General features: G+C 42.4%; 7 protein-coding genes across 10 annotated transcripts; 5 read left to right on the forward strand and 2 right to left on the reverse strand.

The window, feature by feature from the left end:
- The first annotated feature begins 81 nt into the window (after positions 1 to 81).
- On the forward strand, positions 82 to 3,070 carry LOC18016560 (transcription initiation factor TFIID subunit 15b). 2 transcript variants are annotated; one of them, XM_024155960.1, is made up of 7 exons: positions 82 to 345; positions 465 to 561; positions 697 to 1,330; positions 1,468 to 1,618; positions 1,702 to 1,780; positions 2,317 to 2,591; positions 2,753 to 3,070. In XM_024155960.1, exons 1-6 carry the CDS (start codon positions 159 to 161, stop codon positions 2,444 to 2,446), a joined length of 1,278 nt encoding a protein of 425 aa, XP_024011728.1. In that variant the 5' UTR covers positions 82 to 158; the 3' UTR covers positions 2,447 to 2,591; positions 2,753 to 3,070. The 2 variants fall into 2 exon arrangements, with proteins under 2 accessions (XP_024011728.1, XP_024011729.1); XM_024155961.1 differs by having other exon boundaries at positions 2,756 to 3,070.
- Positions 3,071 to 5,070: 2,000 nt separating this feature from the next.
- Positions 5,071 to 7,738, forward strand: LOC18016561 (cation/H(+) antiporter 24). The gene is made up of 2 exons (XM_006401014.2): positions 5,071 to 5,367; positions 5,449 to 7,738. The coding sequence occupies exons 1-2, from the start codon at positions 5,071 to 5,073 to the stop codon at positions 7,726 to 7,728; spliced, it is 2,577 nt and encodes an 858-aa protein (XP_006401077.1). The 3' UTR covers positions 7,729 to 7,738.
- Positions 7,739 to 7,979: 241 nt separating this feature from the next.
- On the forward strand, positions 7,980 to 8,938 carry LOC18016562 (SWR1 complex subunit 6). The gene is made up of 4 exons (XM_006401015.2): positions 7,980 to 8,208; positions 8,293 to 8,398; positions 8,487 to 8,593; positions 8,671 to 8,938. The coding sequence occupies exons 1-4, from the start codon at positions 8,110 to 8,112 to the stop codon at positions 8,872 to 8,874; spliced, it is 516 nt and encodes a 171-aa protein (XP_006401078.1). The 5' UTR covers positions 7,980 to 8,109; the 3' UTR covers positions 8,875 to 8,938.
- Positions 8,880 to 14,067, reverse strand: LOC18016563 (N-terminal acetyltransferase B complex auxiliary subunit NAA25). Of its 3 annotated transcripts, none has more exons than XM_024155943.1 (19): positions 13,821 to 14,067; positions 13,583 to 13,739; positions 13,378 to 13,496; positions 13,219 to 13,293; positions 13,049 to 13,142; positions 12,829 to 12,947; positions 12,612 to 12,682; positions 12,317 to 12,458; positions 12,039 to 12,214; positions 11,729 to 11,931; positions 11,349 to 11,479; positions 11,186 to 11,262; positions 10,953 to 11,027; positions 10,666 to 10,858; positions 10,451 to 10,570; positions 10,222 to 10,360; positions 10,104 to 10,144; positions 9,769 to 10,020; positions 8,880 to 9,687 (listed from the first exon to the last, which is right to left on the reverse strand). In XM_024155943.1, exons 1-19 carry the CDS (start codon positions 13,965 to 13,967, stop codon positions 9,013 to 9,015), a joined length of 3,006 nt encoding a protein of 1,001 aa, XP_024011711.1. In that variant the 5' UTR covers positions 13,968 to 14,067; the 3' UTR covers positions 8,880 to 9,012. The 3 variants fall into 3 exon arrangements, with proteins under 3 accessions (XP_024011711.1, XP_006401082.1, XP_024011712.1); XM_006401019.2 differs by having other exon boundaries at positions 9,769 to 10,023; positions 13,821 to 13,967; XM_024155944.1 differs by lacking the exons at positions 13,583 to 13,739; positions 13,821 to 14,067 and having other exon boundaries at positions 9,769 to 10,023; positions 13,219 to 13,289; positions 13,378 to 13,479.
- Positions 14,068 to 14,524: 457 nt separating this feature from the next.
- On the forward strand, positions 14,525 to 17,275 carry LOC18018057 (sorting nexin 2A). The gene is made up of 5 exons (XM_006401016.2): positions 14,525 to 15,669; positions 15,765 to 15,974; positions 16,239 to 16,499; positions 16,598 to 16,684; positions 17,024 to 17,275. Exons 1-5 carry the CDS (start codon positions 14,542 to 14,544, stop codon positions 17,108 to 17,110), a joined length of 1,773 nt encoding a protein of 590 aa, XP_006401079.1. The 5' UTR covers positions 14,525 to 14,541; the 3' UTR covers positions 17,111 to 17,275.
- A 428-nt stretch (positions 17,276 to 17,703) lies between these two features.
- On the forward strand, positions 17,704 to 19,937 carry LOC18016564 (exocyst complex component EXO70B1). The gene has a single exon (XM_006401020.2). The coding sequence runs from the start codon at positions 17,833 to 17,835 to the stop codon at positions 19,705 to 19,707; it is 1,875 nt and encodes a 624-aa protein (XP_006401083.1). The 5' UTR covers positions 17,704 to 17,832; the 3' UTR covers positions 19,708 to 19,937.
- A 280-nt stretch (positions 19,938 to 20,217) lies between these two features.
- On the reverse strand, positions 20,218 to 21,746 carry LOC18018058 (40S ribosomal protein S4-3). The gene is made up of 4 exons (XM_024155963.1): positions 21,655 to 21,746; positions 21,271 to 21,348; positions 20,893 to 21,171; positions 20,218 to 20,788 (listed from the first exon to the last, which is right to left on the reverse strand). Exons 1-4 carry the CDS (start codon positions 21,655 to 21,657, stop codon positions 20,360 to 20,362), a joined length of 789 nt encoding a protein of 262 aa, XP_024011731.1. The 5' UTR covers positions 21,658 to 21,746; the 3' UTR covers positions 20,218 to 20,359.
- Positions 21,747 to 22,122: the final 376 nt, after the last annotated feature.

Below are 22,122 nucleotides of genomic sequence, written 5' to 3' on the forward strand. Positions count from 1 at the left end.
ATTTAAGATGAATGCAATTAAAAGAGAGTTATGTTGGTCCTCTATTCACGACAGAAATATAAATAGCAGCACGCGACAATTTTTTTTCCTTCTTCTAAAGAAAAGGCTCAAAATTAGCTGTAAGAGTTTGGTCTATTGTCTATCGCAAACCCTAGGTCATGGCTGGGATGTACAATCAAGACGGCGGCGGAGGTGCGCCTCTTCCTTCCTACGGTGGTGATGGATACGGCGGAGGTGGAGGTTATGGAGGCGGTGATGCTGGATATGGAGGACGCGGTTCGTCTGGCGGAGGTGGATATGGCGGACGCGGTGGCTACGGCGGTGGCGGGGGTAGAGGAAATCGAGGTATGTGATTTCGATTGTTCCAGATCTGAACGAATCTTTAGATATCTCCGTTCCTTGCTTGGTTTCTTTTGTTGAATCTTTAGTTTCTCAGCACCTGTTATTGATTTGATTTGATTCAGGCGGTGGCGGATATCAAGGCGGTGGTGGCGGCGGCAGAGGTGGTGGTGGCAGAGATGGTGGCGGCAGAGATGGAGATTGGCGTTGCCCTAATCCGAGGTAATGATTGCATTGTTCTTTAGTTTATCTGGAATTCATTGCTTCTGGCTGTGTAATGAAATCCGATTCTGTGTTGAATTTCCTCTCTGGAAGCATGTTTTGAAGTAGTTTACCATCGAAACTGTTTGTATATAGTTGTGGGAACGTGAACTTTGCAAGGAGAGTTGAATGTAACAAGTGTGGTGCACCTGCTCCTTCTGGAACTGGTGATCGAGGAGGTGGTGGGTATAGCCGAGGTGGAGGTGCCAGTGACCGTGGAGGTGGTCGTGGAGGTAGAAATGATAGTGGTAGGAGCTATGAGAGTAGTAGATATGATGGTGGCAGTAGGAGCGGTGGTGGCTCTTATGGTAGTAATAGTCAACATAGGGATAATGGCTCTTATGGCCAGGCTCCTCCTCCACCTCCTGCTGCAGCGATTCCATCTTACGATGGTTCTGGCAGTTACCCTCCACCCTCGGGGTATGGAATGGAAGCGGTTCCTCCGCCTTCAAGCTATGCTGGTGGGCCCCCGTCATATGGTGGTCCTACAGGGGGTTATGGCGGTGATGCACCGAGCATCGGTGGTCGGGGTGGTAGAGGTGGTGGCTATGATGGTGGTAATGCTCCTCGACGCCAGGAAGCTAGTTATGGAGAAGAAGGTGCTGAAAAAGTCAAGCAGTGCGATGCGGATTGTGATGATACTTGTGATAATACCAGAATATACATCACTAATTTACCTCTGGATGTGACAACTGATGAACTCAAGGATCTCTTTGGTGGCATTGGCCAAGTAATAACACTGGTCTTTTTACTTCTGTTGTGTTTTTACTATTCGAATAAGCTTTTCCCTTTGCTATGGATTCTTGTTTCTTAAATTGTTTATTGGTGTGCTGATTGAGAGTGTGCTTCATCTTGGATCTATAATAGGTTGGAAGACAGAAGCAAAAGCGGGGTTATAAAGATCAGTGGCCCTATAACATCAAGATATACACTGATGAGAAGGGAAAAAATAAAGGTGACGCCTGTCTGACTTATGAAGATCCTAGCGCCGCACACTCTGCAGGCGGCTTTTTCAACAGTATGTACCATTGAACTGTTGTCTAGTATATCAAATCATCTATTATAGCTCTCTCTAATGTGTGATGGTGGATTGTTTTGTAGATTATGAAATGAGGGGGCACAAAATTGGTGTATCTATGGCAGCGAAGTCTGCACCCCGTGCTCCTGCGTTTGACCAGAGGTAGCTGTCCTTATTCTCCATCAGTACTTTACATTTTATTTTTCGTGACCATTTAGCTGCTACCACTAGTACGCCATCTTATAGGTTTCTGTCCTCTAGTTGTTTTAGACCTTGAGCCTTATAATTTTGATTGGGCATATGCTTGTTTTGCTATGCTGGCTGTATGTTACTTGTCTCTATAAACTGTATGGGCATTCTAGGAGCCTACTTGTTACACCCATCTGCGTATGACAGAAATGGTACGGAGTTGTTTATGCCATCAAACTTAGGTCTATGTTATTTCCATAGGAAATATCGACGTAGTTAAACTGATCTTGTAACTTTTAGCTGTGGCTGATTTTGGTATGTGAAAGAAGGATTCATTTTTTGATGCTCAATTCCCTATATAAGTTGCTTGCTTGTTCAGCTGGCCTTTCATGTTTTTATAAGACTCAACCTTGTTGTGTTTGGGTCAACCTTGTTATAAGACTTCAGCAGTAACCTGGTTTAAATCAGTTGATAATAATGTTGTCTTGCAAAACTTGTGGTTGGTGCAGAGGTGGCGGTGGTAGAGGAGGAGGAGGTGGAGGAGGGGGTGGCTATGGTGGGGGAGACAGAAGAAGAGATAACTATGGGTCAGGGCCAGACAGAAACTACCATGGTGGAAACCGGTCTCGTCCATATTGAGAGAAAGAGAGGAAACAATGAATCAGCTGTTATGTGTTCAAAGAGTTTGTGTATGTTAAGAGGGTGGGGGATTTTAGTAAAATGTTGCGTTGATGAGGGGAATTGTTCTATGAATCATCATCATATATTGAGGATAAAAAAAGAGGTAGGTTTTTTTTGCTCATTTTGACTTTGAGCAAAATTATCCTTTTTTTCTTCTTACTTTCCTTCTCTCGCTTTTGTCTGTTTTTTTTGGGATCTATGATTTTATTGCATGTGTGGTTCGTGTTTTTTCACAATGTGAAATTTTTGTCTTTTGTTTTATAGAAGGAAGTGGAAAATTAACTCCAAAATGCATTGGAAATTGGTGGGTAAAGTAGGGTTCATGATCATTTCAGGTGAGTGCATTCACCTTTCACTTCCCCTTTCGACAGCACTCATATGTTTCATCTTGTAATAGGCATTGACTTGCAAACCACACTACCCTATACAATTCGTAGAGATATTATTCTCTTTTCTTGTTTCTTCCTTTCTTTTTTGTTATGAGAAACCGATCATGTATTCCTTTTTAATTTTTTGGGCAAACAGGCATGACAAGTTAACATCCAAATTTCTGTAAGACCCAACCTGTGTTTTTTCTCACTTTGAACCTAACTTGTATACACCTTCAATTTTTGTCATCCATTTATTATTTCTACACAACATGTGAACAAGTTCTGTGAATAAATATGATTTATCAGAAAAAAAAAAGAGAAGCCTAAGAAATTACACACGAATGATAAAACTTACTCGTTATCATCTTCTTTTATAAATGTTCAACGAAGCTGGAAATGAGGTCAGACATACACATAAAAGCAAGAAGAAGCCATGGAACTCAGGATGGATAGCGCCAATAATATAGCATCGGTGTGTCATGGCGCTATCCCTCCTGAGCTTTACAGCTACTTCTCTACTACTCCACCTGAGATTTGCGTGTATATGCATATATATGTTCTCATATGTTATATATATGTAGAGGAAGATGTAAGAGAGGAGGTTTATCACATTGCTGCATTTATAGTCCCAAGCGTCCCCAAGAGTGTACCATTTACCAATTTTATAATAACCAGCACTTTTAATGCATTCCCATACCCATACCCACGATAAATGTATTTTTTAATTGTATACATACATACATGCAATATTTATATGGCGAGTGGTGGGGAGCGTTATTCTAAGATTTGTGAATTTTCATCCCCGTGAAAATTACATTTAATAAACACTATATACGATACTCTTTCTCGGACCATATATGATTTATAGGTTAGTGTTGGAGTTGGACCATATTACACTTTGTCGGATTATGAAATACTATCTATAAATGAAATACGTCCATTATATTTAGAGTAGTGTGACTAAGTAAGATCGTATAATATACGATACATGTAGATAAATGAAATAAATGTTTAACTTTCTCTGCTGTGGAAACTCAGCATGGCCACAAGTCGACAAGACATTGAGATTAAAGGAAACGCGAGACCTTAATATATGTAGATAAATGAAGCAAATGTTTAATGCTTGATTAATGAAGGTATAGGACAATAAACGGATAAATGAAATTATTGAGTATGTGGAAGAACGCAAAAAGCGGTGATGCATTCAATATTGAGTGTAGCCAATACCATGTAGGTGGGTCTTCATTTTTCTTTGATTTCAAAATATCATTTATGGCAATTGAGTAATGCTATAATTTACACCTTACGAGAAATAGAGATACAGTATGCCCAGAAATATTTTTTCACTTAAATCATTTATTTTTTCTACATAAATTACGGTTCAGAAACGTAAAGTTATTCAGGAATTTGAAAATTATATTACTATTAGTTTATGTTATTGCATGGGAAGTGTTTTAATGTGGAAAAAGGTGCATGTCTTATAATTAGCAAAGTAAAAATCATCAATAGTAACAACAACCTGGGTATTTTGTTATGTATGATTGAAAAAAATAGCAATCTCATAAAACGAATGAAGAAATCCAAGCATGTGAATTTGTGTTAGCCAGCTACCACGGCCGTACCTTGCACGTCCCGGTCCCTTTTGTTACTTACTGCTTATAACTTCATCCATCATTTTTTTTTTTTTTGAATTATTCAACTGAATACTTTTATAATGGAAAAGAAGCGGAGTATTTCATATAAAAAACTACTTTATACTTTAATTTGCGGAGTATTAAAAATCTTTCTGTTAAGAAAAAAGTTTAAATATTCTTAATAATATGTGTAACAAAACAAAATAATTTTTTTGAATGAGAAATAAATTGTACATTTTCAATGAAGTTTTAATTATGTAAAAAATATACTTTCTCATAAGAAGAGATCTACTGTGGCTAGTTACCGACTGAACAAAAAAATAGATCATGACTTAGATAACGCAAAACATATATACTGTATGTATTTTAAAGTGAAAACACTCATAATGAGAAGAAAAAAAAAATGAAGCGTAATTACAAACTAAAATTGTTCCCGAAATGACGCACGTCCACATTTGTTGAAGAAAAACATCAATCTTGGATCTATGGTCTTCTCTCTCTCTCTCTCTCTCTCTATCGATGATCATTATCGTTTTGCTTTTGGTCAAACAAATCCTGGTCTGAGAAAATAGTTTGCATGGTTAGGTATTTCCCCAGCAATGACCGAAGTGCCCTGGCAACCCATTTAGGGTACTGGCCGGGGAACACAACCGCCGGCGATGCGGTCAGCACTCGTGCCTTCTCGGCTAGACTTCCGGTTGTTTGCAGGCAGATCCACAGTAAGCAGCCGTTTGGAATGTTCAGAGGCGAAAATGCTATGAACTACGCATTTTCCACGTTTTTGCTAGAAGCTGTTCTCATCATTTTCTTCATCAAAACTTTGTGCTTCCTCCTTCGGCCTCTACGCCAACCTCGTATCGTCTGCGAGATCCTCGTAAGTCATATTATGCCTTTTTAATTTGGTTCTTGATTTGGAAAATATTAAAGCAAACAAAATTTCTTTATGTGTTTGAAGGGTGGAATGATGATAGGACCATCGCTGCTTGGAGGAAGCCGGAATTTCAATTACTACTTGTTCCCACCGATAGCGAATTACATATGCGCAAACTTGGGACTGATGGGATTCTTTTACTTCTTCTTCCTCACTGCGGCCAAGACGGACGTTGCGGCCATCTTTAAGTCACCAAGAAAGCACAAGTACATTGCTACCATCGGCGTACTCGTCCCTATGCTCTGCGTTGGAGCTGTGGGGATGGCCATGCGTGACCAAATGGATAAAAACCTGAGCAAGATATCTGCCCTTGGTGGGGTTGCCTTTGCCTTGGCTTTCAGTTCGTTCCCTGTCATCTACACCATTTTAAGAGACATGAACCTTCTCAACTCGGAGGTTGGCAAGTTCGCCATGTCCGTGGCTCTTCTTGGAGATATGGCTGCGCTATGCGTGCTTATCTTTTTCGAGGCCATGATGCAGGCTGATGGTGGAGGATCCCAAGCCGTAGTCTGGTACCTTGTATCTGCCGTAATCTTCGCTGCTTTTATGATTTTGGTTGTGAGACGTGGCCTTGAGTGGGTGGTCTCCCAAACTCCAGATGGAAAACTTGTTGACCAAAACTACATTGTCATGATTCTCATGGGTGTTCTTGTCGCTTGTTTCCTCACGGACATGCTCGGTTTGTCCATAGGCGTAGGACCCATCTGGCTAGGGTTGCTTGTCCCTCAAGGTCCACCGTTGGGTTCGACGTTGGCTGTTCGGAGCGAGACATTCATCCATGAGTTCTTGATGCCTTTCTCCTATGGTTTGGTTGGACTCAACACCAATGTCAACTTCCTTAACGACGAGAATTGGCCACAGCAGCTCTCTCCTCTCTTCTACATGACCACCGTTGGCTTCATCACCAAGTTTGTCTCCATCGTCGCCGCTGCTCTCTTCTTCAAAGTCCCCACCAGAGAGAGTCTAACGCTTGGCCTCATGATGAACTTGAGAGGCCAGATCGATATATTGCTCTACTTGCATTGGATCGACAAACGTATGATCGGTTTACCCGGTTTCACTCTCTTGGTTTTGCATACGCTTATGGTTACGGGTGTGTTAACACCGCTCATAAGCTTCCTCTACGATCCAAATCGCCCTTACAGGACAAGCAAGCACCGAACCATCCAACACACTGCCCCGTCCACCGAGATGTCACTTGTTCTCGCCGTCTCCGACCACGAAGCCTTGTCTGGTTTGATCACCTTCCTAGACTTCGCCTATCCCACTACAAGCAGCCCCTTTTTTATACACGCCGTCCACCTGGTGGAACTAATGGGGCGAGCCACGCCGTTGTTTATTGACCATGAGAAGCGAAGGGAGGAGGAGGAAGACGAAGACGATGAGGAGGAAGAAGAAGAGGAACGTACTCAGAGCGGGAGAGTAGACCAGGTGCAGAGTGCCTTTAGGCTCTACCAGGAGAAAAGAGATGAGTGTGTGACGCTGCGTGCCTACACTGCTCATTCTCCAAAGCCACTAATGTACCAAGACATTTGCGAGCTTGCCTTAACCAAGAAAACTGCTTTCATTCTCTTACCTTATCAGCAAGAGCGTCTTGACGACGAGGCACCTACCGAGCTACGCGACTCCGGCATGCTATCTGTGAACGCCGACGTCTTGGCACACACACCTTGCTCTGTATGTATCTACTACGACAAAGGACGGCTTAGAAACCCTGTGGTTCGGTCCTCGTTTGACCTGCAACATTCAAGTCACTCGAGCCGTATGAGGCAAGAAACATACCGTTTCGTGGTTCTGTTCCTAGGAGGAGCTGATAACAGAGAAGCTCTGCATCTGGCCGACAGGATGACGGCGAACCCGGACATAATTTTGACGGTGATCAGGTTCTTGTCTTTCAACCACGAAGGAGAGGACGAGAGGGAGAAGAAGCTGGACGATGGGGTGGTGACGTGGTTCTGGGTCAAAAACGAAGGCAAGGATAGGGTTAGTTACAAAGAGGTTGTGGTCAAGAACGGTGCGGAGACTCTGGCTGCGATCCAAGCAATGAACGTCAACGACTACGATCTGTGGATAACCGGGAGGAGAGAAGGGATCAACCCAAAGATTCTAGAAGGGCTTGCCACGTGGAGCGAGAACCACCAGCTCGGAGTCATCGGAGACACCGTGGCTTCGAGTGTCTTTGCCTCGGAAGGTTCGGTGTTGGTTGTGCAGCAACAGGTGAGGAATCAGAAGGGTGGTGATGGTTTCTTGAACGGCAAGTTTGAGTACAAGAGTTTAGTGTCTCCTTGGTCGTCTCATAATTGATTAATTAGAAGTAACGGTTTCTTAAATTGATTAGGTTTCTTTTTCCTTGATTCAGTCCAAGTTGTACAATCTGTATCATTGGGATGGCTTTGCTTTTTTTTTTACTATATACGAGCTAATAAATTCCAATATAGAAGAAGCAAAGCAGCAGCTTAATTAGGTTATCATCATCATCACGTTTCTTTCATATTCGTTCGTTCTTTCGCGCAAAAAAACAAAGAAGATGAAAAATAGCTATTAAAATAAAAGGGCCCAATGGGCCAGTAAATCAGACTATTTCTGAGAGATACCTAAAAGAGCGATTCCACGCGAATTCGCCGGATTCCATTCTACCGTCGCAGCGCTTCCATCGTCGCCGGTAAACTGATTATATTTTCCGGCATGGAGGAAGAGATGACGAGTCGTAGAGTGTCGAGTCGGACTCGTAAGGTTGCTTCGAAGATGGCGGCGGCTCTTACGAGCACCGACAATCGAAATCAGGTAATCAATTTTCGATTTTTGATTTTTGAATTTTTTTTTGGTTGAAAATAGTTTGAATTTGTCTTTCGAATGGTTTAACTATAGGCTGCTATAGCTCGGCTTGAGGCTTTAGAGAATGACAATGGGGCCATTGAGGTGGTAGATGCGAACGATGATGAAGAAGCCTCCCTTGACGAAGACGATGATCTCGGTGAATAATCTTTTTATACATTGACGAAATACATCTCTCTCTCTGTGTGACCTGCAGTTCTAGTTTAATCACGTCTTGTTTGTTGCAGGATACACACAGAAGAAGCAGCCCAAGGGATCAAAGCGTAAAACTCGACAAGCAAAAGCTTTGGAAGCTCGTAAAGCTCCTAAATCCTTCCTTGAGCTCTTGCAGGAGGTAAATTTACCCTTAACTCTTTGCTAAGCTCAGCCATCAAGAGTTTCTAACAGAGACAGAAAAATCTCTCTTTTCAGGCAAATTTGGAATCTTTGCCGTCGCATGTGCCCACTTACTTGAAAGCAGCCGTTGGACCTCCGATTTCTTCTTCTCGTCGCCATTTCTGCACAGTTTGTGGATACATCGCTGGCTACAATTGCTGCTTATGTGGGATGCGCTTTTGTTCTATTCGTTGCCAAAACATTCACAAGGATACTCGTTGCCAGAAATTTGTTGCGTAAGAAAAGACCAGAATGTAAACTTTTTTTCATACATGTAGTGAAACATCAATCTTCCTCTCTCTCTGTCATCAATGTGTTCCTCGAAAATAAAAAAATAGCAAAGAAAAGTAGCGACCTTTCTCTAAATTGTTCTTATGATTAAAGATGGGACATCTGTTGTTTGAGCGTCTCCAGTAGCTTTCTCTTAGATTCACAGATCTCGAGAAACTCGAGGAGGAGTCTCTGTTGTGCCATGACTGTTTTACGTGCTGTATCTGCCGTGCTCCATGAGTTCAGTGCTTCAAAGATGCGATTTCCAACCTCTGACTCATCGCTGGATGCGATGAAACTCTCTAGAACCCCGAGAACCTGTCCCGGTCCTCCTGCGTCTTCATTTCTTTTCAGAGTTGACAGAAATCTCTCCACTTGGTCATCTTCGGGGTTGTTCATTTGATTTAGAAGCCAGTTGGAAACTTCTTGTACTGTGCTGCATAAGGACTGTATAGAATCTTTAATTGTTTGAGACATCGGGGAGGAAGATAATTGATCCGAATGTTGAGTCTTCTTCTTCTTTTTCCCAGATGGGAGAGACGAGCGGGTGCAGGCCTGAATTATAAGACTGTGCCACGCCAACGGTTCAGTGATGATCTGAAACAAGACCTGGACATCAGAATAGCAAGAACTCATGTCTGAAGATCCCATTGATCTGATTCTGTCCCGAATAAGTCTCACAAATAGCAAGTTCAACACATGCCAATGCTCGTGGGAACTCAGGCTCCAAGCATTCCAAAACACCGCAAAATTCAACCATTCCACCAAATCTGAACCGAGGCTCTGCAGAGATGTTCCCACAATGTTAATACTAGTAAGACCAGTGGCCATGTGGTGGAAGGAGAAAGGAGTTAAAAAGCTAACCTCGGAAGTCCTTGCACCCTGTGAGATCTCTGTGATCATATCTACGGCGTCACTGAGAGAGTATCCCAGCATTTTTGTATACTCCTCCAGCAAAAACTTAAGTTCTTCAAAGATTTTGAAGTCACCTCCAGACCCATTGGTTTCAACACTCTCCTTCAATGCCGTTGACGAACACTGGATAGATAGATATATCATCCGAGGTAGAAGGGATTTTCGCTGGATGGATCGTTTCATGTTTTCTTCACGATCTTTCTTCTAAACAAAGCCAGTAAGAACAAACAGTGTTAGATTGCATTGGTCCCTAAGAAAAGATGTATTGATATAAACAGACGTACCACATTCTCTCTGGGATAGTAAGAAATTTCTTCAAACGGACCTACACGCGTTATTGAATGATATTAATAATAAGACCACAATCATACACTAAGTACTAATGTGAAGGTTAATACTGACCTAGTAGATAGTTTTTCTCAGGACAAGGTGTCCACCATGGTCGTGTTTGCATATCTTCATTGAACGTTAGTGTCTTGGATCCAATTTCGTTCGAAAGCTCCACAAGTTGAACTCCAGATTTCAGGTTCTCAAGAATGCGCTAGACAACAACAATACAAACAACGTTACATATATGAAAGGATCAAATCCACTGAAGGTAATTTACACGACAAGGGTGTGGAAGAATTACCTCTTCTTCCTCGATGCTGTCTGCGTTCTGCTTCAATTGCAAGAGAGACGCTTCAACCCTCACAGCGTGGTACTGGTTTGAGGATTGCAATCGTTGTTTGAATAGGACAAATTCGATAACCTGAGATAAGTAAAATCCAGATTAGTAACGACAGTAACCGGTAGCCCACATGAAGATGGTCATGGCAATTCTAGGAGAGAATTCAAATTGTTTACTTTTGAGTAATTTCTATGACGGTAAGCAAGAAATGTCAGATCAGCGGACTCTCTCAAATGATCATCCATAAACTTGAGATAGTCTTTTAGGAGGTTATTTAAGTTCACCCACATGGGAGATTCCAACATTTGACGTAGAATATGGTGTGAAACCGTTTCTGTCAAGATGTTCTTCACATCAAGAGCTCTATACCTAACATAAGATAAACAGATGGTTCAGCAAAACGAGCAGAAGAGGGAATTTTTCTTTTCCAGGAAATAACAAGTAAAGCTGAGAGCTATGATACCGTTCAAATGCTAGCGGAAGAGCACCGATATATGAATATATGTGCAACAGCAAGATTTTGTACTGCCAAACATGTCTGTGGAAACAAAAAAAAGTAATTGTCAAGTTGAGACCTATCAACGCTATTTAAAACAGAAGCAGCTAGCAAAAATATCTTATTTTCCTGAAATGTAGAAGTGTCACTGATGGGAACTCAAATAGACACTTTCCTAGCTATAACAATTAGTTACTTACCCTCTGATGGTCAATCCCAACTCAAGAACCATGATAGCCTCAGCAAGATAGCCAAAATCTCGAGTTCGCCAGAATAACTAGAACCAACAGTAAAGTTAATTAACATATAACAATGAGTTATGCAGTATGGGGGAAGCACATTTGTTTAACACAACCAAAGTACCTGGACCAGCATGTTGCTAATCAAAGATAGAAGTTCTTCCCCAAACATGCTCTCTTGAGGATCCAAATCCTTAGAAAGAGGAAGATTTTGACAGTATAACTTCGCCAGTTTGAGAGCAGAGGCTTCAACCTCTACATATGGGAAAGAAAGATCAACTTGTAAATAGATTCAGAAGAACACATTCAGAGAAGCTATATTGCAAAAAAAGGAAAACCACAACAACATGAGTCTATGCTGGAAAAAGATTCATCATACTGCACACCAAAACAGAGAGTTGCCATAAACACAAAAGAGTAACACAGCTTGTAGATTCCAAATTTCTTTATAAGCAGAAAACAAGGAAAAATGCAGAAAAGGGTATGTGAGCAAAGAGAACACACCGCTGAGAGGGAGCTCAAAAATGTTTCCCGTCAGTTCTTGAACTTTGACTATTGTTGTTGTTTGACCAAGCACTTTAGTTGCTGATGTAGAAACGGAGTCTGAACTTTTCACTAACATTTCAACAAATTCTGCTTTTTTATTTGTGGGTAATACTTGTAGGCATGCTTCAACGTCGGAGGCATAACAAGCTAAATGACCAAATCTGCATGCAAAGCGACATAAGAGCCAGTAAGCTTTATTTATACAAGTCAGACTACATAGCATCCATGATACATAAGATATCAACCCAAAAGGTTCATGTAGACATACTTGAGAAAATATTGCCGTAATGATTCTAGTAACTTGTTTTCGTTCTTCTTTCCGAACAACAACTTTCTCTTTTCAATTTCAATTTCTGCCAAGTGTGGGCCCCTTACGTTGGTATTCTCAGTTTCTCTCTGTAATTTCTGCACCAAATCTGAAGCACTCGATATACGAAAATCAAACTGCATGTTGGAAAAGAAATTGGATTATATATATGCCAGAAGTTAGGATAAAGGCAAAGAAACACGAACTAAGAAAGTCTGGCAAGTGATTAATATAATTACCATTTCTTCCGTAAGGTGAGAAAACTTGCATTCTATGTGTTTTGTTGGATGAATTTGATCAATATTGTTAAAGTACTTCCAGATGCTGTCATCCTCAAGCAGACAGCCGAGATAGTATAGGAAACACTCCCAATCATCTGGACTGCCAAGTAAACAGGAACACAATTTCAGCATACTGACAAGATATGCACAGGCCTAAGATATTAGAACCATTCAAAAGACAACTCCGCAATTATTCTGTAACAGTGCCAACTCTAAAAACAGTGAGTTGAGTACTCATGCCTTGAAATTGTACCTCAATTCTAAGATTTTTTTATAGACATCAACAGCAGCAGAATAGTCATTCGCCCTAGCAAGTAGTCTCCCCTGTCAGCTTAAAGTGAGAGTGTTTGTGTGAGCATACAGCAATAGACACTGTGTGAGTTATTTCAGAATGTGTGCGGCCTACGTTAAATATATTGCAATAGCATGAAATTTAGAGCTCTTTCGGACCAAAAAGCCTTGTAACCTACCTGTATCCGTAGTTTATCGACTTCAATCATCAAAAGAGAACCCAAATCTCCAGAAAGGACTTCTAAAGCATCATTGTATTTGGATTGTTGTTCCAGCAAAGAGATATACACCATGAGAGCTGAGAAGACCAGACTTTCATTAGTAGAAGAGAAGCTGAAGAAATCTGAAATAGTTCCACAACTTGTACAAGAGAAGACATTGGTGGAGAAGTGAATTAACCTTCTGGCTCATGCATACTATGAGAGGCAATGTGCTTCTTAAGTAAACCCTCAGCCAGAAGCAACAGCTTATCCCCACTCTTATCGCATAAAACCTGTAAAAACACATTTCCAGTTGAAAGAAACAGAATAACAAACTGCTCAAAGAAGGAGGATTAGCGGTGCCAGTACTTGTAATTGGATGCTACAAACTGCCCAAAGTAGGAATCTTTCTTCTCCGGCAAGTTTGTACATTTTGATGGCTGTCTGTCACAAAGCAAGACATAAGAAAAGGGAAATACAGAGTGATATCAGAACACAGAAAATTGTATATCCAACACAAAGACCAACCTGCTGCTGCTTCACAAAAGAATATTCACGAACATAGCAATTGAAGAGCCCCATCATAAGCTCCAAATTATTAGGGAATTTGCCACAGGCATGAGCGTAACAACTCGTGGCCAATTCCACTAGTCACATTAAAAAACAAATGAATTAGATATACCCAAGAAGCTATACACCAGCTTTCAATTCTGCTTTATACAAGTGCACTTACAGTGATCGAGTCTCTGCAATACAATTTGCAATGTGCTGAGAGTGAGATCATCCATCAACGATGAATCATCTTTGTACAAAAACTCTTTGGCATCCAAGCAAACAGAGAGTGCCTCATCTGTTTTCCCCATTCTCTCATGAATCAGAGCTTTAAGGGCCTGTTAATGCAACAGCATTCCATCAGATTAAGGATTGGAGAGAAAAGACGAAAACGAAAGCAATGATTGGATGACACTTACTAAAGCATAAGGTGATTTTGGGTACTTGGAGAGAAGCGAAGTGACGAGCTTGAGAGCGTTTTTGAACTGACGAGAATCGATGGCATCCCAGATTGGTCGGACACGGCGCTCCGGTATCCCACCGGCCAACCCGAATTTGGAAGCCATCCGAGAAGACGTTGAGGTTTTAGAGATAAGAGTCTGTCGGAAAAAAAACCTGTTGAAGTGTCTTATGAGTTGACCGAAACACAGTTGCAGTTAACACAAGATGATTCGACGACAATCAAAAGAACTCTGCAGATCAGAACTTAAATGAAACCTAATCAATCCGTTTGGATGCGGCGATATTGCCGTCGCGGTCAGGAATTAAGAAGAGATTGGGTTTCTTAATGGGCCTAAAAGGCCGTGTCAGTTCATGCGTAAGTAAGCCCATCGGTGACTTCACGTAACTTCAAAGATACTCAGGTTCTTCATTTCATATGTTACGCATTGGCAATTGTCAAATGACGAGACTTTAAGCCACTTCACGTGCCATCCCTGATCCGCCACGGTGTGCACGTTAGTCTTCTGCCTCATAGCCCCACCTGCGCATCTTAGCCACCTCGGTGTCTTTTAATGCGATTAGCCACCGTCACATTCGGGGAATCTCCGTTTCTTCCCAAATCGTCAAACCCTAAATTTCCTGTAAATTCTTAATTCTAATTAGCTTAGTTCATCGACTTTTCACTCCGGAGAAGACAAGATGATGGGATCGGAGAATGCCGACGGGTTCGAAGAGACCAATCTCAATGCACCGAGGGAGGAGATGGAGAATCTCGTCCTCGGGGTAAATGGTGACGCAGCCGGCGGTGACGGTCCTCTGACGAGAAGCGAGGTCAACGGCGATTCATCGAACTCCGGCTATCGTAGCGCCATGTCAACACTTTCCAACGTGCGAGACCCGCTCTCGCCGCTCCCCACCGTCTTGACGCCGGCTGATTCCGATCCACTTCTTGCGCCATCTTCCTTCAGCGATTTCCGCAGCCTCGGCTCTAAACCCAACAGCAGCGATAACTCCTACATCGAGCCTCCGTCTTATGCAGATGTTATCTTCAGCCCTTTTGATGAAAACTCGGATAGCGAGATCAACGGCGCCGAGGATAGCAGCCGCCATAGTCTCTCCTCAGATTCACTATCGAGATCTCCTTCTTCATCGAGCTCGGACTACATCAAGATCACTGTATCTAACCCTCAGAAAGAGCAGGAGACTTCAAATTCCATTGTTCCTGGAGGAAACACTTACATCACCTACCAAATTACGACCAGAACGAATCTCCCTGACTTTGGCCTATCGGAGTTTAGCGTTCGAAGAAGATTCAGAGATGTTGTCACACTGGCAGATCGGTTGGCTGAGTCGTATAGAGGGTTCTGCATACCACCGCGGCCAGACAAGAGCGTCGTGGAGAGCCAAGTAATGCAGAAACAAGAGTTTGTGGAGCAGAGAAGAGTTGCATTGGAGAAATACTTGCGCCGGCTCAGTGCACACCCTGTTATCAGGAACAGCGAGGAGTTGAAAGTGTTTCTTCAGGTGCAAGGGAAGTTGCCACTACCGACGAGCACTGATGTGGCCTCTAGGATGTTAGATGGCGCTGTGAAGCTTCCAAAACAGCTGTTTGGTGAAGGCGGAGCCTCTGCAGTGCCAGTGCATGAGGTGGTTCAGCCTGCCAGAGGAGGTAGAGATTTGCTGAGATTGTTCAAGGAGCTGAGGCAGTCAGTTTCTAATGACTGGGGTGGATCAAAACCACCAGTTGTTGAAGAAGATAAAGAATTCCTGGAAAAGAAGGAGAAGATGCATGATCTTGAGCAACAAATTATCAATGCCTCACAGCAGGTAAATTTTCATCCTTTGTTAGTTGATAGATGCATCATTATGTCAGTGTGTAGTTTCCTGTTTTGAACAAACCTTTTCGGGGATTTTATTTGTAGGCAGAATCCCTTGTGAAGGCTCAGCAAGACATGGGAGAAACCATGGGGGAACTGGGATTAGCATTCATTAAGCTGACTAAGTTCGAGAACGAAGAAGCTGTATTCAACTCCCAAAGAACTCGTGCTACTGATATGAAGAGTTTAGCCACTGCGGCTGTAAAAGCAAGCAGATTCTATAGGGAGCTGAATTCGCAGACTGTCAAACATTTGGTAAATATCTATCGAACTACAGAAATTTAACAAGTGCCTTCTTAATATGAATTAAAATAAAGTTATTGTTTTCTTTCCTCCTATGAAAGAATAACTTATTTTGATTCAAGCAATTGACAATAGGATTTCGGGCATCTCCATGCTTAGCGTGTATCCTCGTTATTAATTAGTGGACTCTTTGACAGATTGTCGGCTTATATATGGAGATTGTGCTGAAATCTAAGTTCACTAAAAGCTGTTCTTTTTCTTGATTGTTCATGTCAGGACACTCTCCATGAGTACCTTGGCATGATGATGGCTGTCCAAGGCGCATTTGCAGATAGATCTAGTGCTTTACTGACAGTGCAGACGCTTCTATCAGAGCTGTCTTCGCTGCAAGCAAGAGCCGAAAAGCTAGAGGCTGCATCATCAAAGGTCTTTGGCGGTGACAAATCAAGGATCCGGAAAATAGAAGAGTTAAAAGAAACCATCAAGGTCACTGAGGACGCAAAAAATGTTGCCATCAGAGAGTATGAGCGAATCAAGGTACTCAGCAATAATCATTGCATATCATAGTTTGTGCTGGTGTACCTACATGTTATGAAGTTTTTGGTCGTGCTTTGTGTAAATTTGTGTCATTGCAGGATAACAACCGATCTGAAGTTGAGAGGTTGGATGGAGAAAGGCGTGCAGACTTCATGAACATGATGAAGGGTTTTGTTGTTAACCAGGTACGTTATTATAATTCAGCACATTTGCATTAGAAGGATGAAGTCTTAAGCCTTTCCTTATTGCTCAGTGAAAGTTTGTCTATGGAGGAAGGGTAATGAGATTGTTTTGGGTTAAGCACAAAGTGTGTGATTCCATTCTTACTGAGCTTTCAAGAGGGGAGAAGTTGAGAAAAATAGATTTAAAAAAGGAAGTCTATCATGGGTCTCTTGTAGGCTAGTGAATGGTGAATGACTTGAATGATAATGCCGGAGGAGGAAATAGGAATTTATAATTTGCTAGTAAAAGAATAGAGTCGAGATTGTAAAAGAAAGAGTGGTGTTCTTGGGTTGTGGATGCAGGTTGGATACGCAGAAAAAATTAGCAATGTCTGGGCAAAGGTTGCAGAAGAGACGAGCCAATACGATAGAGAGAAGCAAATCAGCTAACAAACACAGGAAAAAGAGTGAATGATGTTCATTTTGGCATAGCCATACCACTTTCATGTTTGGCACAGAATCACAATGCGTAGCAAACTAATAATGGATGTCCAAAAAATGTAATTTCGTGTTATTGTTTCTCGATTGTGGATCTATCTGATAGAGTTTGGTAAACGAACTTGTTTGTTTTTTTCGAAGTTGCTGTAAATTGGTTCTCCAGAAACATCTCTGATTCTGCTTTGCCCTCCATCAAGAGATATATATAGATATTTCTCAAAAACGACTTCCTTTTTTTTGAGTTGATCGAGTGAGAAGTTGAACCACTGAACCATTGTGTGTCAGCTCCATCAATCTTACTTCATCAAACCGGCCGGTTTATTTCCTGCCCGGTGAGAAACAATCGGAAGCGACACCAATCACAGTATTAAAGTCACGGAGACGTCAATATTAGCGAAAGCGAAGAGTCCACAAAAAGACAGCATAAAGGCTTTCGAAAATTACACGTCGATGCCATTTTCAAACAACGCGGCCAGGTCAAAGATCGCGTCTGTCTTGAGGGGTGTTTTAGTCATTGCGTACAAGTTTCTATCCATCCAGTCTTCTTCCTTGCTTGGAACTTTCTTCGTCTTCGATTCCTTGCTTTCCCCGCCGATCTCGCTGTGTGGCCTTTTTTAATTTTACTTACTCGAGATTATAGAAAGCTCTATACTGATTCACACCTCTGTTCAATAATGGCGGAGAACGGTGAAGAGAAGTTACTTGCCGTGGCGCGTCACATAGCCAAGACGCTTGGCCACAACGAATCCATGGCCGATGACATCTTGCAGATCTTCTCCAACTTCGACGGCAGATTTTCGCGCGAGAAGCTCGCCGAAGGTCAAGCTGGGGAAGATGGATCCGGAGTTGCTGTACTCGAGCGAGCTCTAAATTCGATAGACGGTCAGATCTCTCGTTTTGTGGCCGCCGATCAGCCAATCTGGGCTGATCCTGCCGATTCCGCAGCTTTCCTCGACACCATCGATGAGCTCGTGACTGTCACCAGGGAGTGGAGTCCCATGGCCTCCGAGAAGCCTGTCGGCGTCTGCCTCTCACGCGCCGACGACATGATGCAGCAGGCTATGTTCCGCATAGAGGATGAGTTCAGGTCGCTAATGGAGCGAGGCGCCGAGTCGTTCGGCCTTAATCCGCAGGGAGACGCTGCTGCGATTAACCATCGTTTCGATTCCGACGAAGAGGATGACTACGACAGAGACTTCCAGAACGGTGACGATATTCAGATCCCAGTGGCACAGCCCCTCACCGACTACGACCTTATCATCGACGCCCTCCCGTCGGCGACAATCAACGATCTGCACGAGATGGCTAAGCGGATGCTTGGAGCTGGATTTGGCAAGGCTTGCTCCCATGTTTACAGCGCTTGCAGGAGAGAGTTTCTGGAAGAAAGCATGTCGAGGCTAGGGTTGCAGAAGCTGAGTATCGAAGAAGTTCATAAGATGCCGTGGCAAGAGCTAGAGGATGAGATTGACCGGTGGATCAAAGCGGCTAACGTCGCTCTCCGCATCCTCTTTCCGAGCGAACGCCGCCTCTGCGACCGTGTCTTCTTCGGTTTCGCCTCAGCTGCAGATCTCTCATTCATGGAGGTATGTCGTGGCTCTACCATCCAACTCCTGAATTTCGCAGACGCGATTGCCATTGGAAGCCGATCGCCTGAGAGATTGTTCAAAGTGCTCGACGTATTTGAGACAATGAGAGATTTGATGCCCGAGTTTGATTCTGTGTTCTCGGACCAGTTTTGCTTAGTTCTTAGAAATGAAGCAGCAACTATTTGGAAACGACTGGGAGAGTCGATCAGAGGTATATTCATGGAGCTTGAGAATCTGATCCGGCGAGACCCGGCCAAAGCTGCCGTTCCAGGCGGTGGTCTCCACCCAATCACTCGTTACGTCATGAACTACCTTCGCGCGGCCTGCAGATCCCGGCAAACCTTAGAACAGGTGTTTGAGGAAAGCAATGGTGTGCCCTCTAAAGATTCAACTCTGTTGACTGTACAGATGTCTTGGATCATGGAGCTTTTAGAGAGTAACTTGGAAGTAAAATCCAAAGTGTACAAAGATCCAGCGTTGTGCTCTGTGTTTCTGATGAATAACGGGAGATACATTGTTCAGAAAGTGAAGGATGGGGATTTAGGATTGCTCTTGGGAGAGGATTGGATCAGGAAACACAATGCCAAAGTAAGACAGTACCATTTGAACTATCAGAGAAGCTCATGGAACAAGATGCTGGGGTTGTTGAAGGTGGACAATACAGCGGCAGGCATGAACGGGCTAGGGAAAACCATGAAGGAGAAGCTGAAACAGTTCAATATGCAGTTTGATGAGACATGTAAAGCACACTCGACGTGGGTTGTGTTTGACGAGCAGCTAAGAGAGGAGCTGAGAATCTCACTGGCCAGGCTGTTTTTGCCTGCGTACGGGAACTTCATCGGAAGGTTTCAGAACCTTGGAGACATAGGGAAAAACGCAGATAGGTACATCAAGTATGGAGTTGAGGACATAGAGGCGCGTATCAACGAGCTGTTCAAAGGGACAACCACCGCAAGAAAATGAATGTAACAAAACAGATAGTTCCACTTGTAACATGTTTGTAACGAATCACCTGCTAATGACCAATAGCGAAGTCTTGCAGGGTGGATTTGTAAAATGTATCGTTTTGGACAGTTAGCTCAGCTTTGTTGTGTTGTATTATGCTGTGTTGTACTAAATCAGGTTTTGTCATTGTAAAAAGAAAAAATTGAAACGAATGACATGTGTATCATGGTTAGTTCATGTCAATCAAATATATTCTTCAAGCTCCCAATTTAACAAAATGAAGCAAATTCTAGAGCTTTAAACTTTAAACTAGGATCGCATCTCAAGGATGTATTTTCACGATTCTGTATAATTTGTACGACTGATAAAAACTATGCATATTCACGATAACAAGTTAAGTTCTGATTATGCAGAAGACGACTAAGTATAGAATCTAGAGCTCTAGATGAATTTTTCGACACCTATCCACGCATGGGTCCAAAATCGCATAAGCATTGCCAACGCCGCTCAACGAGATACTAAAAGGAAGATAAAAAAATTTTTGAACTCTTTAACATAAATAAAATAACACAAGTTTTTCAAAACTGAGCAGAGAACCAAAAGAAGGGAAGTAAGTCTAGCAACATAAGTCGTCTAAGGGAAGCATAACAAAGAACTGGAAATCACAAAATTAAGCAGCCTGTTGAGCAGCAAGCCTCTTCCTGGCCTCCTCAATGATGGTCAGCTTGATACCCTTGCCTTTAGGAAGAGACACCCATGGCTTTGTTCCTTTGCCAATGGTGAACACATTCCCCAACCTTGTTGCAAACTCATGTCCAGTTGAGTCTTGGATGTGGATTGTCTCAAAGCTTCCCTTATGCTTCTCACGGTTTTTAATCACACCAACACGCCCTCTGTTTCTTCCTCCGGTAACCATCACAACATTGCCCACATCAAACTTGATGAACTCCACAATCTTGTTTGCCTCAAGGTCGAGCTTAATGGTGTCATTAGGCTTGATAAGCGGGTCAGGGTAACGGATGGTACGACCATCGTATGTGTTCAAGTAAGGAATGCCCTTCTGCCCGAATTGGATAGTTCGGACCTTGCAAAGCTTATACTGTAGATAGGGAGAAGAAAAAAATCTTGTTACTACACATACATTTCAGGCTTTACTCTAGAGATAAGCTCTCAAGGCAATCGAAATAAGAGGAGAGAGCAAACCTTTGCTTCCTCATCTCTGATGGAGTGCAGACGGAAACGTCCCTTGGTATCATAGAGAAGACGGAAGTTCTCGTTTGTCTTAGGGATAGAGACAACATCCATGAAACCAGCAGGGTAGGTCTTGTCAGTCCTCACTTTTCCATCAACCTGGATATGCCTTTGCATCAAGATGGAAACCACTTCACGGTAGTTAAGAGCATACTTCAACCTGTTCCTGATGATGAGGACGAGGGGAAGGCACTCCCTCGACTTATGGGGTCCAGATGATGGCTTTGGAGCCTGTGTGGAACCAATATGAGCATCGTCGTTATTCACAACATAACAAATGGAATCATGTATTGAATAAAAAATGAGCAAAGAAGAGAACGAGAGACATACAAATGCACCACCAAGTTTGTCAAGCATCCAATGCTTTGGGGCATTAAGCCTCTTCAGATGCTTCTTCAAACCTCTCGCCTGTAAAACAATCGAATAAAACATAGATGTTTAGAGTCATGATATAAATGATATTGCCAGTTCTTGATTCATGACCTAGAGCAGCAACACATCTGAGATCTAAGTATGTCAGATCTACTGACAATCACCGTGAAGTACGTTTGAGAAACAATGTCCAAAATTCTGGAATCAATCCAATTGTTCTGAAGCTAAATTAACCACTAATTAAGTCACTAACACAGACCCCAAGAATCGATTTAAGAAACCATCTAGATGTAACCAATCACTAAAATAGAGAAAGAGAACGAGAGAGAGAAAATGACGAACCATGTTTGGAGTTTGCAAGCGTAGCTCCGATCCAGGTGACTTCTCTCGTTTTCCTCCGAACGACTGGTGAAGTTGTGAGAGAAAACGAGCAAAACCCTAATTGGATTTAAATACCCTCTTCCATCTTACTCTGTACACACTGTTAGAATGTTATGGGCTCATAAAGTTTCGGCCCATGTTTGAATAATATATTTATTTGGGCTTAGGGTTTTCCGATTAATGGGCTAAGTGAACAATGTTTCCTTTTGTGTGCCTTTTAAATTGACCCAGTTATCTATATTTCATGAAACAACATTGTTTGCTTACAAAAAGTGATGACAGCATGATACCATTGATGGGTGCTAAAAAATGGCATCCAAGCAGGTTGTCGTGGTAATTCAACTGGACATCAAGCATAGTTTGATTTGTATAATTATATGTTTTAACAGATAGAAGTCAGTTCCTTTTCGACTTTGTGACTGATTCAAT

Source organism: Eutrema salsugineum, unplaced genomic scaffold, assembly GCF_000478725.1.
Source record: "Eutrema salsugineum unplaced genomic scaffold, Eutsalg1_0 scaffold_2, whole genome shotgun sequence".
In the NCBI taxonomy this organism is placed as follows: Eukaryota; Viridiplantae; Streptophyta; class Magnoliopsida; order Brassicales; family Brassicaceae; genus Eutrema; species Eutrema salsugineum.